At 38.5% G+C, this 22,842-nt stretch overlaps 1 protein-coding gene across 2 annotated transcripts in view; it reads right to left on the bottom strand.

Moving 5' to 3' along the window:
* The window catches only part of GPR155 (G protein-coupled receptor 155), a 42,766-nt gene extending 22,485 nt beyond the window's left edge, over positions 1-20,281 (bottom strand). For both annotated transcript variants that reach the window (XM_060151425.1, XM_060151426.1), the window contains exons 1-7: positions 20,126-20,281; positions 15,008-15,504; positions 6,902-7,301; positions 4,749-4,914; positions 3,693-3,848; positions 2,252-2,335; positions 1,204-1,321 (exon numbers count right to left, since the gene is read on the bottom strand). In XM_060151425.1, the coding sequence (XP_060007408.1) occupies positions 1,204-1,321; positions 2,252-2,335; positions 3,693-3,848; positions 4,749-4,914; positions 6,902-7,301; positions 15,008-15,473 (1,390 nt within the window). In that variant the 5' untranslated portion in view covers positions 15,474-15,504; positions 20,126-20,281. The remainder of the gene's footprint in view (positions 1-1,203; positions 1,322-2,251; positions 2,336-3,692; positions 3,849-4,748; positions 4,915-6,901; positions 7,302-15,007; positions 15,505-20,125) is intronic.
* Between the last annotated feature and the right edge of the window lie 2,561 nt (positions 20,282-22,842).

Here is a 22,842-nt window from a genome sequence, read left to right as displayed (position 1 = left end):
TTTTGACAGATTGATCTATATACTGCTCTCTTATTCTCATTATAAATTTAACCTTAATAAACCTAAGTATTAGAGATCAAGTTGGTTCATCTGTATTTGGAAATAAAGTATTCAGGCTCTTTTCACTTGACAGCTCGTGAAAACTCTTATGCCTTGCAAGGTGTACTTGCCTTTAAAAAGCACAAACCTTCTCCTGTTTGCACTGAATTCATTTTGTAATTCCTCGCCACATTGTTGCTTCACTTCAAAAGGCTGTTGACTGAGATGGGTCCTGCTTTGATCCTGAAGGCATGAAATCAAAGGCCTGGCCCCCCCCCAACCCCGCCCCCAGCCACTTCCCGACATCTGCCTCCTAACAGGGTCTATAACCAGTGCTACCATTCTACAGTTTCCTTTTATGTGCCATTTTATAGGTTTGCATTTGTGGTATGAATACAAATCAGCCAGACTGAATGTTTCACAAACATACCAGAATGTACACACCCAAATAAATGTTATACTTCAAAAGAGCAATGTGCTAAAACATTTTGAATATCCTTTATGGGGCCAGTTGAAATGAAAAATAGTTTTTCTTCCTGGGTATTCTTCTCTTTCCATACCCTTTTGCTCACTTGTTTTTCTCGTTCTCATATTACTGCTCTTCCCTCTATTTAATAATATAGTTACATTTGTTGAGTGCCTACCATGTACCAGGCATAAACATCCATATTTCATTTGATTCTCAAAATAACTCTGTAAGGTGTGATGATCCAGGCTTACAGATAAGAAAACTGAGACCGCAAAAGTTAAGTCATTGGCTTAAGGCAGAGCCAGAATTTTTCATTCAGTTCAGTTGGATTCTAATAGCGAGCTCTGCGACACACCTCACATGCCCCATCCCTCTCTGCCCATTCTTTCCTTTCCCTACCTGCTTCTAGTGCCTTTCCCCCTTGATGGCTCCAAAGGGAAGCTGTGCTGACTGTGGCCTAGAACCCAAGACCCTGAAGAAAAAGGACACGTGACTGGAAACCACCTGAGCCCAGGCAGAAACAGAGTGACTGGGGAAGAGAACTCAGCTTTGCAGACTGTCTATGTTAGTGGGTGTAACTGCCCAAGTGAATGTCCTAATCCTGTACTACTAGACTTCAACTAGATAACTAGAAACTGAGGCCTCAAGTGATGGAGGAGAGGGGGACCTAAATATCTCTTCATGATCCAACTTACCTGTCCACAGGTAGGTGCTGTAGAGGGAGCTGTACAATAAAACAAACACCAGAATTTGTCCAACAAAATTTTTTTCTTTAACAAAATGCCATATCATCATTCCAGCACAGACAACAGACTGAAGAAAAAATTATTAAAAAACAGTCAGTCATACTCATATGACTCATACTCATGAGTTTTATTCACAGCAACTATAATTATTCACTTAAAATTATTACTGAGTAATTAACTATTTCATTCTAGTTATACTAAAACTTCGAGTTTTATGATTAAAAAACTTTTTATACCGAGCCTTTAACAAGCCTTCTATTTAATTGAAGTAGATAATGACAACATTCTAAATACTAACCTTATATTTAGAAAAGGTTTACATAGAAAATGTAAACTTCTTTCCTTTATGATTTGAGACATGCAAAGATTTAACTAGAAAAGTAAGATTATGAGAGAGTTTAAGTTGTAATCATTCAATTATTTCTATTAAAAAATGCAAAATTATCACTAAATGTCATTACAGTTGTCTTTCTGTATCCATGGAGGATTGGTTCTAGGACACCTCCTCGCCCCCCCAACAGATACCAAAATCCAAGGATGCTCAAGTTCCTTATATAAAATTCTGTAGTATTTGCTTATAACCTATGCATATATTCCTGTATACTTTAAATCATCTCCAGATTACTTATAATACCAAATACACTGTTAATGCTATGTAAATAGCTGTCGGCATATGGCAAATTCAAGTTTTGCTTTTTGGAACTTTCCGGAATTTTTTTCTGAATATTTTCGATCCATTTTTGTTGAATCTGAGGATATGGAACCCATGGATATGGAGGGCCAACTGTATTAGCCTCAACTTTGTATAGTTTAAGACACACTGCAGTATTTAATAAATTCGGCATAAATTAGTTGTAACCAAATTGTAATTGATTGTATTTGGTAAAAAAATACTTTTGACTTTATACCTGGAAAAACCCAACAAAGTGATTTTTTCCTCTATAGTAATATAACCAATGAGAAAAACACAGCTTTAATTATCTGTAGGTTTACTAACCTGAGCGATGAGTAAATTAGTTGTAAGCATATGAGGAAGCTGTTTATACTTCTTGCTCAAAAGGAGAATAGCCAAAGACCAGATCTTAAACACAGAGGTTCAAAAGTTACTCAGGTTTCTTAATCTTTATAATCACTTATTAATTACTAACTTTTATTTTATAATTACTTTACTAATTACTTATTAGCCTCTTTAAAGAATTCTCTTATCCTGGTTCAAAAAGGAATTGCAATATTTTATTTACTTTAACTTGTGTAGCTCCCAAAAGGGCATTAAGGTAAACTAATAGTAAAAGTAAAGTAAAATAGAAAGCATGGAAGATCCTATGGTAAATTAACTCCAAAAATGACAGAGTCTTTAAGAACTAGTCCTTGAACAGGGAGGGCCACGTTCCAACTATCCCTACCTTTGGTGGCTGGGGTGGGACACAGGCTCACAGACAACTCTTCAGGAAAGGCGCTTTAGTGGGAGACACAGTTACTATCTTGAATTTTCCCTTTTTGATTCCACCACATTGGCTCGTGAGGTATCTACATTCCAGGCTGTCTTACTTCAAACAACACATGTCATCCACCTTAAGATTAATTTTCCTGCATTCTTTATATTTAAAAGGATACCCAGTAGTCAGCTACGTATGCTGGTTTGATTTCCTTCTTTCTTCTCACCTCATTGTCAATCAAAATTTATATTGTCTCTTCCCCTACGAAACTGCCCTCTTATCAACGGGCATCATTTTTAAGAAAATGTAACAGAAGCAAAATTTCTTAAAAATTACATTAATCACACATTTATTTGTTGCCAGTATACATATTCATCCTTATCTCCTTTCCTTTAACAGCAAAAGTTGTCTTTTTATTTTCAGCCAGAATACTGTTTGAATTCAACAGGCAACTCAATCTACAAGATACTCTAGTTGCCAAGTGTATAAGTATTTAATTTGAGCTAGATATATCCAAAAGTTTCATTAACATTAAATGGATGTTTGGTCTTAATCCCAAAGATCCCTTCCTACAACATGATTCTACAATAGCTAGTATTTATATAGCAATTCACCATTTTCAGAATGCCTTTTACATATATTGTCTCATGTAATCCTTAAAACAAACCATGGAAATACGTTAAATTATTATCTGTATTTTATAGTTGAGAAAATTGAAGCTTAGAGAGGCTTAGGTAACTCCACAGAGAAATAACAGCTAGTTTGTCACAGGGCCAGGAGTCAAATCCAAGTATGACTAAATCTCATGGCTTGTCTGTTATATAACTCTAACTCCCAACTGGAAAGACAAAACTCAGAAGGCTGATACTATATTTTATGGGTAGGCTTTAGCTTTCTGTATTGCATAAGAAATTATATTTTTACTCCCTAACTTTCTGTTACCAAGCTATTCTCAAATTCATTCTGTGATTCTCATTCATTTTTACACTGAAACATACTTACCAAGGAGACCAGACTGATAATACTTATATCAAAACTAACATTCTGGATGGCATATGCCAATGGCTTCGGGTCCATGGTGGGAAAAGTCAATAACCAGGCAGAGACGTACATGATTGGCGCAGACACAAATGTGCTTATTACCATCCCTGAGGTTATCTGCAAAAAATGAAGTCAAATTGAGGAAGAGTCAGAGACTCACTTAAACAATTCTTGTAAACTTTAGCCACAGCACATTAAGGCATTCTAAAATAAAAGCAGGAGTCAGTAAAGAGACATCACAGAATCCAGTATGTTATCTAATATCATATTCCCCTTTTCTTAGAGTTCTTAAAAGAAAACACAGTTAAGTTCCCTTGGCTTCTCTTCCAGTCTATGCTCAATTTATATTTGCATATAACAATGCTAGAAATCCCACATCTGATGTTTATCTCCTAGATTCTAGAAAGTAAACCATATCAATGATCTACTTAAACGGATGACCAGTTTCCTTCCATACTATTTCATAAAATATAGGGCAATAAAAGCAATTTCAAAAAGAGAAAAATTACCATGCAAACATTCTACCGATTAAATAATGGAACTAAGCTTTGGTCAACAATTTAGTTCCTTCATGTTATATTTCAAAAACATCTGCTCTAATGCTGTAGATAACATGTATAGTATGCTTAGACACTAATCGATGTTAACTGATTTAGCTATTTATTGCAGTTGATTATGTGGTATTTTGCATCTGGTGGTTGGATTATCAATGAATAAATCAGATTTTTTCCCCTCAAATTTTGAAAGTTACCCTTCTGTAAATAACCTTTAGGCTTAACTAAAATTACAGCATTAAAATACTTGAAACTAAAAAAGACTACTGAAAAAAGTCATGGCTGAATAAAGACCCCAGATTAAATAACTCACTTGTTACACGATGTTACACAATGTCTCTTTATTTATAATGAGGCAATTTACAGATATCAAATTCTCATAAAAGAATGTAGATTTCTGTGTTTTAAAAATTCATTTTTCTACTAACCAAACAATCAAACTTAGAAAGTAATATATACATACAATCTCTACTTCCATGTTGAACTGTGTTGCAAAGATAGCCACTCCTGGAGCTACAGGAAAGACACCATACAAAAATGCATAATTCGATACACTTGCATGGTTCACTACACTGTTGCCCTTGTCCAAGAGTTCCACCATTTCTCGGCACAGAAGTGGCAGCACCAGGCTGAAGAAACAAGAAAGGCATCATTTGCTTGGTATCAAAGTATGATGGTCCCCAAATAGTAAATTGCTCTAGTGAACTTGGCATTAGGTTATTCTTCTCCTGCCCGGAAGGTATCATTTTATTGAAAGAATAAAAAATTCAACTTGGAGCTACTTAAAGTAAAACAATATTCTAGAAATACTTCAAACATCAGGAATTAGGAGGAAAAAAACTAATTTTTTTTGTTCTATGAATAATTTTCTTGCAAAAAATCTGTAAAAGTTGTAATTATAACTGCTGTTTCTTGCTTTCCCTATTAGTTCATTGAAATGTTAAAAGACAAAAAGAAGACTGACAATCTGAGTAAACTTTTTCAAGAAAATTACTAAACTCATTCTTGGAAAAATAAAAAGTGGACCTTTATTATGATTAGAGGTTTAAATGGTTCAGGTAACGATAACAATGCTACTCAGTTAGATTTCAAAAACCAGTAGAGAAACAGGTATCTTACAATTAGCTCTTTATCTTAATAAAGAAAAAACGTTTAGCAAAGGGAACTGAAATAACTGAGGTAGAGCAGAAAACTAATGAAATCCAGATCTGGTGAAGAGTTAATTATTAAACAAATCCTCCAGGATTCCATAGAAAGACCATATCAACAGTAGCAAGTTAATGGAGCTTTCCTTTAGAAAGAACAAAACCAAGGTTAATATTGTCACAGCAGCACCTACAGACATGCTCTCAGATGGAGTAAAGAACTACTCTTATGTGTTTTTTTTTTTTAATTAAAAGAAGAAGAAATTATGTAATAGGGATCAAAGAACCAGAAAAAAGATTTTTAAAATGAGAATATTTAAATACTTATAAGTAATGGTTGGTATTACTATTATTGTTAGAACCATATTTATTGCTGTGAAAAACTAAATAAGGGACTTCCCTGGTGGTCCAGTGGTTAAGACTCCACACTTCCACTGCAGGGGGCGTGGATTCAATCCCTGGTCGGGGAACTAAGATTCTACATGCCATGCAGTGCAGCCAAAAATTAAACTAAATAATACTTTATTTCCAAGAGCATAACACCACTATTAATAATCTTCAGAATTTATATTCATTTTTATTATTTTGAAAATATAGATACTATTTCATATTGCACTGGTCTCATGAATTTAATTGCCTATACAAGAGCTAAATTCAATAGTTAAATATGCCCCAAGTGCCTTGGGATAATCTTGTAGTAAAATTATGTCACCTTTACCAGGAAGTATAACTCCACGTCTAAAGAGCTAAGGAGGCTGAAGGAACTATCAACTAAGGAGCTAAGAACTTTTCATTTACAGGCTAGGATCAGATGGTTAATAATAATCATTCCTACTGACTTACCTATATTCAGCCACCCTCAGAATTTTAGAATATTTCCCTCAAAATTATTGTTTTCATCATGGCCAATAGGATTTTAATAAATTTAGAAAACTCAGAAATCCTACAAAATTCCTTTAAAAATATGATCAAACTAGGACACTGGAGGATATTAAGTAAAATTATATAAAAGCTGAAAGGAGGGCTTCCCTGGTGGCACAGTGGTTGAGAGTCTGCCTGCCGATGGATGCAGGGGACACGGGTTCGTGCCCCGGTCCGGGAGGATCCCACATGCCGTGGAGCGGCTGGGCCCGTGAGCCATGGCCGCTGAGCCTGCGCGTCCGGAGCTCCGCAATGGGAGAGGCCACAACAGTGAGAGGCCCGCGTACCGCAAAAAAAAAAAAAAAAAAAAAAGCTGAAGGTAAACCAATAGTCTTTATCCTCTGACAGTAAAATGTAAAGAGTAACCTACATGGAAATGACTTTCCACAATATACCAACATCACATTTTCCTTTAAATTGTAACTACTCAATTAGGAGGGATTACTACTATCAAACTATTTAATGGAGAAAATAGAGACATATCCCAACGAACGGGCTAAATAAGGCTTTCACAAAGTACAAATCCCCAAGTTAAATAAGTGAAACTTACAGTTTAGCTGTGATGAGAAGAATTAGTACAACAAATGCTGACTTCTTCAGTTTCTTTATTTTTCCTACCATTGTAAGACCAAGATAAAATAGAGCTGATCCAGAAAAAGAATTCGCAAGTCCATCAAGAAAATTTTCCATATATACGGGCACTTTTTGATCAAGAATAAAATTGAAAGCAATGCCAATGAAAACCATAAATACTATTGGGTTCTGTAACACATGCAGAAGTCCAAGTCCCACAATTTTCACTTTGTTTTGAGAAGCATTTGGAGTGTCTTTCCATCTCTGCATTTCACAGAAGATAAACCCTATAGGGTTTAACATCATAAGAGATATTGGCGCCACTAAGTAAATGTACTGGAGATACTCTGGGTATGTCGTTTGATATAAAGCTTCAACTGCAAAATACAAATTAAAATTGATTTTTAAATGGTTACCACAGATATATATTAATAAATTATGAATATAATGTTTTCCATGCTTAATTATAGCATATTGTAAATTAACCTAAATAGTATAGAATGACCTCATTACCCTAGTTTTGGAAAAGTATGTTTTAGTAGTAAAGCTGAAAAGGAAAAAAACCCCACTATATTAAATGACATTTAGCTTATAAAATGATAATCAACTTTTAAAAAGTATTTTTAGTAAAACTCACTAATTGTTACTACTTAGAGGCTAAGACTAGTCTCAATAAAGGGGCAGAATTGTAGAATTCTTAAAACAATTCAAAGTAAAAATCTACTAACAAAATGTTTAAGTAGTCATAGCAATAAGGTGGTTGTTGGTTCTCTTGAGAGAGAAGTTTCATTGGAGTGGTGAGGCAGAAATCAGAGCACAGAGAACGCAGGAGAGAGGAGGAGATAACAGACTAAAAAGTGAGCACTGAGGGACTTCACTGCTGGCACAGTGGTTGAGAATCCGCCTGCCAATGCAGGGGACACAGGTTCGAGCCCTGGTCCAGGAAGAGCCCACATGCTGTGGAGCAACTAAGCCCATGTGCCACAACTACTGAGCCTGCACTCTAGAGCCCGTGAGCCACAACTACCGAGCCCACGTGCCACAACTACTGAAGCCTGCGCACCTAGAGCCCGTGCTCCACAAGATAGGCCACCGCAATAAGAAGCCTGTGCATTGCAACAAAGAGGAGTCCCCACTCGCAGCAACTGGAGAAAGCCCGTGTGCAGCAATGAAGACCCAACACAGCCAAAAATAAATAAAATTAAATAAATTTATTTTAAAAATGTTTTTTAAAAAAAGAGCACTGAGGTGATGGAGTCCAAGCTATATAGGAAAAGAAGTGAAGATGGGAGATGGCTAACAGATAGATAGCAGAGCGGTTAGAGACTGGAGGTCCCTGTGAAGTTCAAGAAGTAGGCGTAGCTGGAAGTTTAGTTCACAGTAAGTCAGATATTGAGCTATTGGATTTAATATTTCCCAGATGACTGGGTCCAGGATGTGGCCATGGGAGTTGGTGGCTGAAGTGGAGTACAGGAAAACATCATTGGAGGTGAGGAGGTCAAGGAACTGAGAGAGCAGAGAATTCGGTGGCTACTTCACATGGATGCTAAAGTTAAACAAGATAACAAGCAAAACTTGGGAGTAGAGAAGATGACAGTGGGCCAGATATTGGTCTTCAATGAATGAGGAGGAATGACGCGTGAGGTCAGCAGATGACAGCAACGAGGATGAGCAGTTTAGCCAGGCAGCAGGAACCTCAAAGAAGCAGTTTTTACAGAAGAGAGAGAATAATGGCCTAGCAGTGGTACACAGTGGCTATGAGGATGCCAATCCTGCCTACCCACTGCTCACATGGTATGCAGGCGATGAGAAAATGAGCAGCCTCCATTGGAGAGGAATGAATGCCTTCAGGAAGGAAGACCAGTGAAGATGCTGAAGAATTAGAGATGGAAAGGTGGATCTAAGAAATGTTTGGGAGGAGAAGACAGTAAATTCACGTTAATGCACATTTAATGCAAATTCAACTACACTTTCTTAGGAAAACATAGGCTTCATTTTTCTTTTTCATAAAACATGTTCCCAAGTGCAAACTAATTACTTGTTCATTGAAGAAGAGCAATGCCTGCAGAAGAATCTGGCTATTAGACTTATGAGAAATGGTACAATATACACAAAGTATGTGTGCTGTATCTGGTGGGTGATTTGAGGGATTTTTCAAAGGTTCAACTGTATATGATGACTTTAGAACCTAACCATTGCATGAGATGAGTCTCCTTGGAAGGGGATGGGTTGGATCAGACTTCTAGCAGTTTCTTGGTTCATGTGAGGGTTGGTGGCCTGGTCTTGGCTTGATCAGGGCAACTTAGAGCCTTGCAGCATCAAATTGGTCTCAAGGCACATTTTTGGCAATGAATTCTGAAATTATTCAACCTAATATATGCAAAGCCTGATTCATAAATGATTTCAAGTTGAGAAAGACAGATAAAATAAGAACAGCCACAATCACTCACAATCACTTGCTTCACAAGAGAGGCAATCATGTGAAAAAATGAAAAAGATTAGGTTTCTCAATTTACATTAAGATAAAGTGACACAGGTAGGAAAATATATTTGTTTGCTTACTCAGGATACATAAGTTCAATTAATGTCAAGCACATGTCCCATTAGTTATGAAACTAGATTATATAACCTTTAGAATGCCTTGTTCTCATTAGCTAAAAGCCACTTTTTATAAGATTCAATTCCCTTTTTTTCAACTAAGCACATACAGAGGTCTCTAATATCTTTGAAATGTTAAACAAAATATATTTGATTACATAAAATTTCACCAATTCTTTCCACTGATTTCCAAATTAGATATATAGCTCTATAACTCTGTGGTTCTCTTTCATGTTTCAAAAGGTTTCATACTTTAAGTAAAAAAAAAAAAAAAGCAGCACTTTTGGTAACTATTTCTAGTTAGCTACACTTCTTCTGACTAGATATTTTAGCTCAAAGAGAAAGGTGTCTATACCCACCCCTCAATTTTTAAAATAGAGAGTATATTTTAGAAAAGCCTTGTGTTTTCAGTCTGAGCCTAAGAATTTTCCCGAGTAGCCAAAGTAAAATGCATAAGGTATTTCCTTTGACAACTTACAGCACACAAAGCTTCTTAAGTTAATGCTTTTTACCAGAAATGTACTTTCCTGGTATAGTAGCACTTAATCACCATTACATAATGGACTTTGGGTTGTTTTAAATGCTCAATGCAAATTTGAACAAAAGTCTATATTTAGGCCTAGCCAATCACCAAGTCCTTTCTTCTTTTGCATGATCTTTTGTATTTGATTCCTACTTGGAATCTTGATTCCTGCTACTCCCACTAGTCAAAAATCTCAAAAGTGGGTTACCTACTCTGTTTACCAACATATACTCTTCTGGTTTTTCTTGACCATCCCCTTTATCCATTTTACTTGCTACCAACAATATCACCTAAATCTTAACTTTGAAAAATTAAGATTTTCCCACAGCTCTCCCTGCCCACAAGACCACATACAAAATCTTTCTTTTGACATTCACAATCTAGTCGCCACAATTTGTTCCTTATTTATCCAGCTCACCTCTCACTATACCTTAGTGCAAAGCCTCTATCAGCCAGTTTATATCACTGTAATGCTGGATAAACACCAGGTTCATAATTTCTAGTTCTACATGCTGATCATCATTCCCCAACTTCATCATCCCCCAACTTCTTGAAATCTCATTTCTTATCCAAATCTTGCCTACTATTTAAGGCCTGTCTCAGGTACCACTTCTTCCACCGAGTCTTCAGTCTACAACATGGATCTCTCCTTCCCTGGATGGCTCTGGTACTTTGTGAACTTTTTGTATCAGTGCCATCTTAACAAATTCTAAGTTCCTTGAAGGTATCATTTTATAACCCCCAGTCCCAGCTGAGTGCTAAGCAAAATCTGAAAATACTTGCTGAATGGAATTAACACATCAATGAATGTCAAAGGTTTCAGACAGACTAAAAATGTGTTTTGTAACATAGACTAAAAATGTGTTTTGTAACATAGCAATTTATAACTAATTGTTATCCATGAACCCATTTCTTTTTATATCCAATTTTTTTTCTTTTTTCATCTTCTGAATATTTATAAAGCAGGCTACTACTGGGGTATTTTAAGTCAGTTGAACAGGTATACAAAGGCAAAAGAAGTATAGTCTAGTGGGAAAGCAAAAAGTTGGGAATAAATACTTGTTTAATTACTAGAATAGGGTTCATATAGGAATTTCAGTTCATTATGCCATTCATTTGCATAATTACTTAACATTCCATCTTTATAAATAGGCAGCACTATTTTCAAAATTTAATTTATGTATTTTTTATACAGCACGTTCTTATTAGTTATCTATTTTATACATATTACTGTATATATGTCAATCCCAATCTCCCAGTTCATCCCACCACCCTCCCTCCCCCGCAGCACTATTCTTTTGTTATCAATCTGAGTATAGTTTTTCAAATCTGAAAAATAATTGAAAGTGGTGACCCATATTAACAAATTAGATTTATAATCACTGTATCAACTATTAAGTTCTAATTAATACTTATAAATAAGGCTCTTGGGGGGAGGGGAGAATCCCACTCTGAGGAATTATTATATAGCTTTGAAGAACTAAGAGACAAAATTAGCCACCCACTGTGGTTCCTATTTTGATTACTGCAGGGTTTCAATCCCTAGCAAATAACACAAAGACCCAGACAAGACTATTCTATTATTTAATGGCATACAGTTAAATGCTTCATTTCCTTTCTGTTTACAGCTCAAGCACTAGAGCATAATTATGATTAGTCAGGGTGCTTATGCTATCAGCATTGTTTAAGAATGAATTATAGCACTTAACTATGCCCTATTGTATCTTTTAATGACAGAGGCAGGGAACCATTCTAATTTGCTAAAATCCACATTTCACCTCAGTGGAGTCTTGGTTTCTTCTCATACTCGGATTTCTTAAAGTACCTCTGAAAAGAATTGTTTTTAAAACTAGCAAGCATGAGTTTCCCTGGTGGCGCAGTGGTTGAGAGTCTGCCTGCCGATGCAGGGGACGCGGGTTCGTGCCCTGGTCCGGGAGGATCCCACATGCTGCGGAGTGGCTGGGCCCATGAGCCATGGCCACTGAGCCTGCGCGGGAGAGGCCACAACAGTGAGAAGCCCGAATACTGCTATTTTTTTAGTCTGCAATAATGCAATGTAGCATTATGTCACTTGAGTATAGATAAATCATTTTAATGCAATTTCATAGACCATTATAATTATAGTATAGAGGAAAAGTAAACAAAGACTGTCCTTTTTCTTTAATCACTAACTTATCTCTTCTGAGTCACCTGTAAATTGGACCAAAGTTGTAGAACAAATGCAGTCATAAAAAGGACATTTCCTTTAAGCTACCATGCTTATCTGTGAACTAGAGAGTAGGAATTCTTGGGAGAGGCCACATAACAAACAGAAAGAATGGTCTTCTCTCTAGAGACGTAATCTTCTCTGTTCAACCTGAGCATAGCCAGAAGGCAGATGGCTATGAACAGCAGTAATAAATAAACTCATTGGAGCAGATACATGGCCCTAGTTCTGTACCACAGCTTCCAATCTGCAGATATATGAAAAAGCACTTCTGTGTATACTGTTGGTTTCTGGTAAAGTTATTGTCTACAACCTAATGTCACAAGAGCTCTTACATTATCTGTGATTTAAAAACAAACAAACAATTACAACTCAAAATCTGCAAGCATAATCATCAGGGGAACTGGGCTAGCACACTGCTGGGAACATGATTATTACCAGATTTAATGTGGGACATGAGAAAAGCAGCAATGAAAATGGCTGACTGTATTTTTTATTTGGAGATTCTGCCTTAATATGAAAATGGATAAACTCATCTAACAGGTCTTTTTCCACTGCTACTCATTTTATGAATATTTTTGAATAATGTAAAGATTATGAAAAACTTTGATTCTCTGTGAAAATAATGTATTATAAGGGCTAGCTGGGTCTTCTGATGATCAAATGGGCATGTTATATAACTGTGTGGCATAAGAGAATGCCCAGGATTTAAATCTAGGTTTGGGTCTCAGTCACCTGTTAGCTGTGTGACCTGGGGTAAGACAATTAAATCTCTGTAAGTCTGCCTTCTTATTTGAAAACGAGGATAATAATACCTGCCCTACCTCAAATGAGATAAGTATATAAGAAAATACACTTATAAAGTTACAAATGTTAGTTCTATTTAGTTATGGGCTTACTACTCTATGACAGCATGAAACTTACAGCTCATGTCCAAATTAAGATATAGCACTATTTATTAAATATTTAACACTATGATACTTAGCCACTTCTAAGGTCCTTATACCATCAATACCTTGGCAAATGTACATTATTAATGCTCCTGAAGAGAGGGACAACACATTAACTCCTTGCTCTTTTATTTCCAAAGTCTTTATTTAAATGCTTGGCTCATCCTTTAATTTTAAAATTGATTAACCTTAAAGGAACACCTATCTACTTTCTGACTATTCACAGCTCAGTTATCTAAGAGCCTGGTTTTTCCTCTCTCATAAACCTCCTATTCATAGTTACATAATTTCTTAGGTATATTTCTATTTCTGGTAAGCAATATGGAGGAAGAGAATGATGAAAAGTATAGTCCACTAGAATCCTTTTCGTGCCAGAGGCGTAATAATTTTCTGGGGGGAGTGGGTAGTTAAAAGATAAGAAATTTGCAAGTTAATGGCAGATTTCAATTGTCCATTTCATTAAGTTTCATTCAGTCTCTGCTCAGAAGTTATATCACCAGAGAGGCCTTCACTGACCCTGCTCCCCACCTCAAATGCCATCTCCTTGTAAAATAACACTACTTTGTTTTTATGGCCCTTGTCATTACCTGATATTATTTTTGTTTTTATTTTATTTTCCCATTAAAATGTAAATTCAGTATGTACAAGAACTTTGTTCACAATTGTATTCCCAGCAGCCGGCACAGTCACTGGTACTAACAGGTCCCTATGAATGAATGAAGGAATAAATGAATGACTATATCCATAATATTCAGATCCCTACATTATGATACATGATCAAAGCAAAACATAAACTTTAAAAATAATAAAAATTCATAGAAAGTACGCTGGTAGATGCCAGGGGCTGGGGGCTTGCGGGAGAGTAGGGAGGGGGAATGGGGAGTTAGTGTTTAAAGGGGACAGAGTTTCAGTTTAGGAAAGTGAAAAATTTGGGAGATGGATGGTGGTGAGAGTTGCACAATGTGAATGTACTTAGTGACACTGAACTGTACACTTAAGTATGGTTAAAATAGTATGTTTTATATTATGTGACTTTTACCACAATAAAAAAACATTAAAAAACAAGTAGTTACTAAGTATACATTTTCTTGGTGGCAGAGAGTTCTGGAAAATAGAATATATTTCTAAGATATCTCAACATCCCCAACTAGTATGTTTACTATTTCATCAGGAAAACATATACACATAGAAACATAAAATTAGGCTGCTTAAAGGGTTGGAAAGTTAAAGAAGGAAAAGTTGGAAAGGTAGGAAAAGTCCTCATTTTGTCCTTAAACAAGAAATTAACTTCGATCAAAGTACACTGATATTTTGAATAAAAAACTCAATAACAAGCATTAATGTAAAATAATATACATTCTAGATGGAAAGAAAAATAAGGAAGGGAAAAAGTCACTCATAAATTTCCACTGCTAACGTTTAATAATGACAGTTTTTAAACAGGTGTATGCCTATGCTTTTTACATAATTTAAATCAGAATCTGATCTCTTCTGGAAATTATATTTCTTTCATATGTGATTATTGAGAAGAAAAAAATACTATTAGAAAGATGACTCACAAAATTTATTTGGATATGCCCATTTATTTTAGGTAGATGTTTGAAGGTGCCTCAAACTCTGAAAAAATATAATTCATCTAACTTAAGACATATTTAAGAAAAAAATATGAAAGATTTCTTAGATATAAGAATAAGTATAAATCACTAACAAATGCTTAGTTAAAAGATTCAAATTAAAGCCTTACATTTTGTTACCTTCTAAAAGACCTGAAATTTTTTAAAACTTAAAAAATAAAAAGTAACTTACCTATAGGATATCCCAATGCAAAGTCGTTACTTTGTGTAGCAAAAATAGGGAATAGTCCAGCTTTGCCAAATCGACTATCGGGACTGGCAACCAGTAAGGTTAATACACATACAATGAAAAATACAGCAGCTTTGGCAATTAAGATACTATATAGAAATGACCAATCCACATTGGAAAAATTAAGTACAACCATGTTTTTGAATAATAAAGCTGGAAGTGCAAACCTGGAGACAAAATTTCCCAGTCCTTTTGCCTGTGTTGATGTTATAACATTGGCCCTTCCTGCTATGTAGCCACAAAGGACTATGCCAAAGCATTCTAGTAAGGCTGGAAAAAGCCTTGTTATTGACATTGAAGGTGGGTCATTAGTGGAATTAAATCCATGTGTTACCGGTGAGGACAAAGTCTTGGTCATATTGACAGCAATGGTCAAGTTCTTGGCAGGTATATCAGAAAAAGAATTCATTTTCTTTCACCCTCCAACTGCAACCTGATCTCTGGAAAGAAAGAAGAAAGATTCAGTGTGAAATCAATGAGAAGAATTCTAGTTGAAAGGATATACTGGCAAACATAGATTTATTAAATGGCCAAATAAATATACAAACTTTTTTCAACAACCATCAGAGAAAAATACAATGAAAAATAAAATGGGTGGAAGTGTCTGCTAACAACAGCCTCTTGACTCTCAAAGGTGGGTCAGCTCAAAATATTTATGTTGCTTTCCGATATCCAGTATCAGATATGAGTAAAATAAGATCCACAGATTTTACAGCTGTAATATGATGCCCTGTGGTCCTCTCCAGTGCTCCACAGTCAAGCTCTGCCTAGTGGATAAGAGCAGGGCACCCACAGAGTCTACTGAATGTCCACCTGCAGCCAAATTTTCCAGAAATTTCAGAAGTTCTCAGGGCTACATCTAAGAGTCACAATGGACAGGAAGGTCCTTTCCAGCCCGCGGAAGGACTTGACTATAGGATAGGAAGAAGAGTAAAACAGAATATCACTGATCAACTTTGAACCAGTAACTTACTTTTCTGTACCTCATTTCCTCATCTGTGAAATGGCAATAATAGTACGTACCTCATAGGAACTTGATATTATTCAATATCAAGTCCTTACAAACACATCTGGCACAAATAAATCACTTAACAAAAGTTAAATATAACTTCTGGTGGCATATAAGAGAGAGAATGAAAGAAAAAATGATGGCATCCCACCAGCCTACTCTTAGTTCCTTTTACGCCAGCCAGACATATATTGGCTGTCTTGAATTCCCCATAGTCTTTGTGCCACAGGGGCTTTGCCCATGCAGTTCACACTAAAATATTCTCTTCCCTGCCCACCCACATAACAACTACCCATCCTCCGAATCATATCCAAATCAATTCAGGAGTCGTTGTATCAGGTAAGGCTCCTCTAACACCATAGCCAGGCCAGGAGTCTTTCTCAAATAGAATCATGTTCCTTAACTTTAGGCCACTCTTCTCAGTTTATAATTATACTATGTATTAGAGTGACTGTGTGATTTATGTCTGTCTCCTTGACTAGACTTTAAGTGCCATAGAAGCAGGGACTATGCATGTTTTTGCTCACTTTTGTGTCCCTAATGCCTAGCACTGTGCCTGGAGCACACAGGAGATTTAGGAGACTAAAATAATTACCTGCTCTTAAATAAACCTTTCACCCTTTAGTGGATCAATGTTCTTTCTTAGGAACTATCTACTTCATGGACAGAATTTTGTTTTTTTTGTTTTTTCCTGAATGTTAAGTATTCTAAGTTTTTCACCAAGACCACCAAATGTGTTCTGAAATGTTCCAAAGCTGTTCATAAAATGTTAAAGAACACAAAATGTCTTGTAAAATGTTCTAAAGATGTTCAGAAAATGAAGCAAGGAAAACTTTACGTTAATATGACAATACTTACCAGACTTTCCTCTTGCTGCCAGGGACACAATGAACATTAGGTTTGAACAACTCTGCAACTAACCAGCTTTTATTAGTAACTTGAAATTGACATAGTGACAATTGCCAATTCCTAAGTGATTATTCTGGGTTAACCATCTAAAGTAGCCTTATATAAGGTAGAAAGTAAAAAAGCTTATGCTTCCTGAAATGTATAATGCCCAGGTTAAGTTCTCAAACACCCACATCACATTAAGGACTCAGATGGCAGGCCAAAGACCAACAACTGATACAACTGGGGGTGTGGATGAGATAATTTTCTCTGTGCTACCCTGGTATAAACTGAACCATTTAAAAACATTACATTTAATCTGGATCAGGACAAATATTTTCCTCCTAGGATTAGATAGGAGTGGTCAATATACACAAAACCTGTAATACTCACATACTTGAAGTTTACCAAATAAGCATCAAATTATATCCTGAAAAGGCTACTGATTGGTATAGGTACCCATAATTGAAGTAAGGAGCTGGTAAACAAGTGAACAAAGGTGTTCAACATTTGGAGCCCCTGAGAGATGTGGACTTGAAAAGGCAGTGCTAAAGATTAAGGTGATAAACTACTCCAGTCTTCTGTTATTTTTTAAAAGTTCCCTATATTTCTTTGCCTGGAGCATTATAACTTACACTGCTCCCTACCCCTTATTTGTACCACACTTGCATATCAATGTATTCCAATAATTTTTAAACCAACAGTTTTAACTAAACTTGCAGTTGTTCAGTGAAAAGAGTCAAATGGCCTGAACCCAATTTGGGGCCTATCACTTATCAACTCTTCGGGTAACTCAGCCTCTCTGCACCATAGCTTCTTCAACTGTAAAATGAGAGTAAAAACTTCCTTAGAGGGCTACTGTGAGGATTGGAGCTTTTTTTTTTTTTGCGGTACGCAGGCCTCTCACTGCCATGGCCTCTCCCGTTGTGGAGCACAGGCTCCGGACGCACAGGCTCAGCAGCCATGGCTCACGGGCCCAGCCGCTCCGCGGCACGTGGGATCTTCCCGGACCGGGGCACGAACCCACGTCCCCTGCATCGGCAGGTGGACTCTCAACCACTGCGCCACCAGGGAAGCCCCAGGATTGGAGCTTTTATACACAGCTTATCACAAAGTAGGCCTTCAAGAAGTGGTAGCAGTTGCTATTAGGAGTTGTGTGTCCTAATAATAAGAAGAATGGTAGTAAATTAAATATAATTCACTGTTCTATGCAGTTCTTCAAACATACTTGGTATTAAAGAGCCTCCAACTAAAACAGAGGGATGGGATGGGTTGTAAGGTTGTTTTCATTTTATACCAAACAATTAAGGAGTTCAGTTTAATTTAGTTTGATCTTAGTTGTTAGCAGGGAAGGGAGAGCTCTTTATTTCCCTCAAGGTGATGGTCAAATAGCTGTAGCAAGGCCCAGGTTTAACTTTCAGTTAGTCAAAAATTAAGAGAAAAACTTTGGAAAGTAATCTTCCCCTTCCCATGAAGCTTCTTTTAATGTTCCTTGATATTTTAAAAGCAATATCTGCTAATTGAGGGGGAGTCAAAATAACCAAAAAGGACTTACAAATACGAAGTTTTATCTCATCTTAAATTTTTTTCCAACAGGAAGAGAATATACTTCTTTTTTTAAAATAAATTTATTTATTTTATTTTAGCTACGTTGCTGCACGCGGGCTTTCTCTGGTTTCGGCGAGCGGGGGCTACTCTTCGTTGCGGTGCACGGGCTTCTCCTTGTGGTGGCTTCTCCTGTTGAGGAGCAGGGGCTCTAGGCGCGAGGACTTCAGTAGTTGTGGCTCGTGGGCTCTAGAGCGCAGGCTCAGTAGTTGTGGCGCACGGGCTTAGTTGCTCCGCGGCATGTAGATCTTCCCGGACCAAGGCTCGAACCTGTGTCCCCTGCATTGGCAGGTGGATTCATAACCACCGCGCCACCAGGGAGGCCCCGAGAATATACTTCTTAAAGCATTCTTTTAAAATAAATAGGAGCGGGCTTCCCTCGTGGCGCAGTGGTTGAGAGTCCGCCTGCCGATGCAGGGTACACGGGTTCGTGGCCGGTCTGGGAAGATCCCACAATGCCGCGGAGCGGCTGGGCCCGTGAGTCATGGCCGCTGAGCCTGCGCGTCTGGAGCCTGTGCTCCACAACGGGATTGGCCACAGCTGTGAGAGGCCCGCGTACCGCAAAAAAAAAAAAAAAAGTTGCCTTGTCACAGTAAAAGACCACTCACTGGGGCGGGAGCAGAGAAATGCTATACACCAGCCACTTCTGGCCACTCATATTTGGTTTAGATAACATGGAGGAACCACTAACATTGTAAACAACTGCTATTAAGTGAAAATGGAGAGGAGGGTTCTGACGGGTTTCAAAGAGAAAGCTTTAAACTCTCAAGCTATTTCTCAAACACCCAATAACATTTAGCCGGTGGGAAAAGCATAATACAGTGTGGTCCTATTCAAGCACCCTTCAACACCAGGAGTCACACCATCCACCCACTCCCACCTACTTGCAGGGGACCAAACGTCTTCCCTAAAGACCCAGAGGGGGAGGGAGTGCTGAGCACTGCCTCTTCTCTTGTCGGCAGGGACAGACTTTGGCCCTCTAAGATAAGGATGTAGAGAATCCGTAACCAAATAGGCCGCCTAAAGAACAGCTGCCACCCAATGCCTGGGCAGGCAGCAGTGGAAGTGTAAAGGCAGCCTGGGTTCTGTGCCTGGGATACAAAGTTGGTCGCTCAGCTTCCCCAGGGCATGGCAGTCACAAAGCACGGTAAGTGAAATGCTCCAAAAAGGGCTAAGGGAGAAAATTTGGCGGAACGCTCCAGGTACCTGGGCAGAAGCTCCCACGATGGCATTCACTGAGGCCACCCCCCCGGAATAAAGGGAAGAGTCTGAGAATGGTAGGGTGGACGCACGTACAATGATGTGCTCCTCAAACTGAGGGATGGCAGCTCTGTCACCAAAGGGGACAAGCCGCCCCTTCCCCTACGTAAGTCTTCCCGGGTGGCCCCGCACGTCCTAAAGGCCGGCGCTACGGGGCAGAGGCGGGCAGGCGCAGGCAGCGAATTGCGGGCCTGGGCGCTGCCCACCTGCTCAGACTCGAGGGGCGAGAGCGGGGTCACCAAGGGCCCGCAAAGCCGAGCCGGGACCGCGCAGGTCGGCGCCCCGGGGGCCCATCTCACCTGCTACGGCTGCATCCCGGGGCCGCGGGAGAAGGGAGTCGATGTTCGAGGTGGGCCAAGCAGTGAGGAAATCACCGTCACCTCCCACCCCAGCCCTCCTAGCCGAGAGCTGCCGGCTGCCAGCTGCCCGCTATAGCGGCTCATTCACAATCCGAAAAAGTGAGGCGCTCATAAACTGGGACCGGGTCAGCTCCTCCCTGAGCCACCGCCCCGCCTCCTGGCCCCGCCCCCGGCCGGGGGAACCACAGAGCCGCGCCGTCCAAGGCCCCGCCTTCAGGCTCCGCCTCCCGCCGCGAGACTCAACGCCGCGCGGCCCCGGCCCCGCCCCTGGCTCCGCCCCCGACCGCTGAGACGCGGAGACCCAAGGTCCTCCGCTACGCCAGCCTCCAGCCGCAGGCTGCGAGCTTCCCAGCCGCTAGACGCCGGCGGCGGGACTTCCGGCCGTTCGGCTCCCGCAAAATGGCGGCCGCCGTGAGGGCTCTGCTGTTTCGTTTTCCTCTCCGTAAATTCAGGTGTAGAAGCCTCTTGCCTTTCCGTCTAACCCCAGCCTCGTGTGGTCTGTCAAGTCCTCTCTTGATTAGCCTAGTCGTTTTTATAGCACAGTTTAAAGCAAGGTCTTTAATCGTGGGTCAGACTCCTGCCTTTCACCTTTCTCAAGGCAGTGTGACCTTGACCTTCCTAAATCAGAGACTAAAATGTCTGTAACGCTTTAGCCCTGTGCTTGGTTTAGAATAAGCATCCAGACCCTGACTGCTTGTGTTTTCTATTGTCGGGGGAACGACATCCATATCCCCTCAGTGTACTGAGCGGAAACTGTATTGGTGGAAAACTTACAGAGCAGGAACTGAATATATAGAACATGAATTCTGCTCCTGTTCTCCTCACTTCACCCTTGTTCTCTATATTCTTAAGTTTTAACAGCTTCCCTGTTTCCCTTGAACCTGGATGCTATTTTTTTTTAATCTCCTGATTATATCTCAAAGCTAAAAGGATTTGTGTTTAGAAAGTATGGAGATTAATTCAATTAAATAAATATTTATTCAGCTTTGACTTTTAGCGGAATACTGGAAGATAGACCTGGAAAGGTAAGTTAGGGTGAACCTCTAGGAAGTTCCTTAGGTTAGCCTTACAGTTTGGACCTATCCTCTGACCACAGTAAAACCATCAAATTCTTTTTTCATGAAAACATGTCTTAGTGATCACACTATTTTCGGATATGCAATCTGGAAGCTTTCCCAGGATTAGCTGAAAGACTGAAAGCAGGAAAAACATGACTTTGGGAAAAACCAAGCCACGAGGAAATAAAGATGTACTCTGGGGTGGTGGTAATGAAAAGAATGAAAGAGGCTTGAGAGACATTACAAAAGGAGAACTGATGGGACTGGATTACTGATAGGGCAAGAAAAGGAAGGAGATAATGAAGGTATGTATTTGTTCATCCATCATACTAAAGAAAAGGAATTGAGCTAGGGAGACTCTAACATCCTTAGTTCTAAAGTTCTACTGTTTCCTATCGTTCTGTTATCTGAAGATGAAAGGAAGAAATGTTTCAAGTGAGAGAAGTGGTTACAAGAAGATAATGAATTTGGTTTTAGGCCTAAAATCTAAAACCTCAAGAAACTTAGTTTAGTCTCCTCTCTTGAAGAAGTTATCGTCATCTTCTTTATTTGAGGTCCTGGAGATTAAGTCATTGATCTAAGAACAGCCAGCAAGTGAATGAGAGTCTAAGTGCTCACTGTCCTGTGAACTAACTGCTCATGAGGGTATCAGCACATGTAAGTAGAGATTTCTAGTAGACACCTCAAGAGAAAACAGAAGCTCAAGAGAGAGAAAAAACAGAGCCAAAGGTGTGGTTTGGAGACACATTTGTATGGAGTGGACAAGTAAGAGCAGCTGGCAGGGGGGACAGCGACTCTAGTCTAGGAACAAAGTGTTTACGGAATTGAAGGACTTCATTAAAAAGTCATTCTTAGATAAGCAATTACTAATGAATGCCATAAGGTACTAATTTAATTCCACTATCATGTCTGCCAGTCATTCTGTGAGATGCTGACCTATATATACTGTTAACTGAAAATAGGAAGTGAAAAGCACAACACCTAAGATAACTTCTGTTAACGTTTTACTACATATGTATCACTTTTTCCTGTGCATATATAAATCAGTGAAGAAAAATAGGGTCATACAATACACATTATTTTTCATATAGATGATTTTTAGTAACCTTTTTCATTTAATATATAACCTTTTTATTCAGAAATATAGATCTGTGTCATAATTTTCAATACCTATTTAATATTCTGTATCAAAATTTTGAGGATGATCTCCCTTGAAAAATTTGGACTCTGGGCCATCCATAGAGTCTAATCAAAGATGAGTAAAGAAGAGGAAGATAAAATAGTACAAGTGTTTAGAGTGACTTAAAATGTGTTGTTTGAATATGTCTAAAATGATTTCTAGTTTCTTTAAAACTGCCTGTCCCCTTCCTGTCAGTACCAATTTCTCCTTAGAGATTCATATGATTCTAGAGAAGCTAATCTCACTCCGCCTTCAAAGGTGATGTAACTAACCTATGCTAACCAATCAGTATGTTCTGTTCGTTGGACTCAATCATTGAGTCAGGATGGGCATTGGCACCAAGGTGTTTTGATAGAATGGCTCTTAGAACATTTGCTGAGAATGCTGACGTTCTTTTCTACTGCCAGGAAGATACTGGC

The sequence above is a fragment of the Lagenorhynchus albirostris genome, chromosome 6, assembly GCF_949774975.1.
Source record: "Lagenorhynchus albirostris chromosome 6, mLagAlb1.1, whole genome shotgun sequence".
Classification (NCBI taxonomy): domain Eukaryota; kingdom Metazoa; phylum Chordata; class Mammalia; order Artiodactyla; family Delphinidae; genus Lagenorhynchus; species Lagenorhynchus albirostris.
This window is presented reverse-complemented; position numbering and strand designations above follow the sequence as displayed.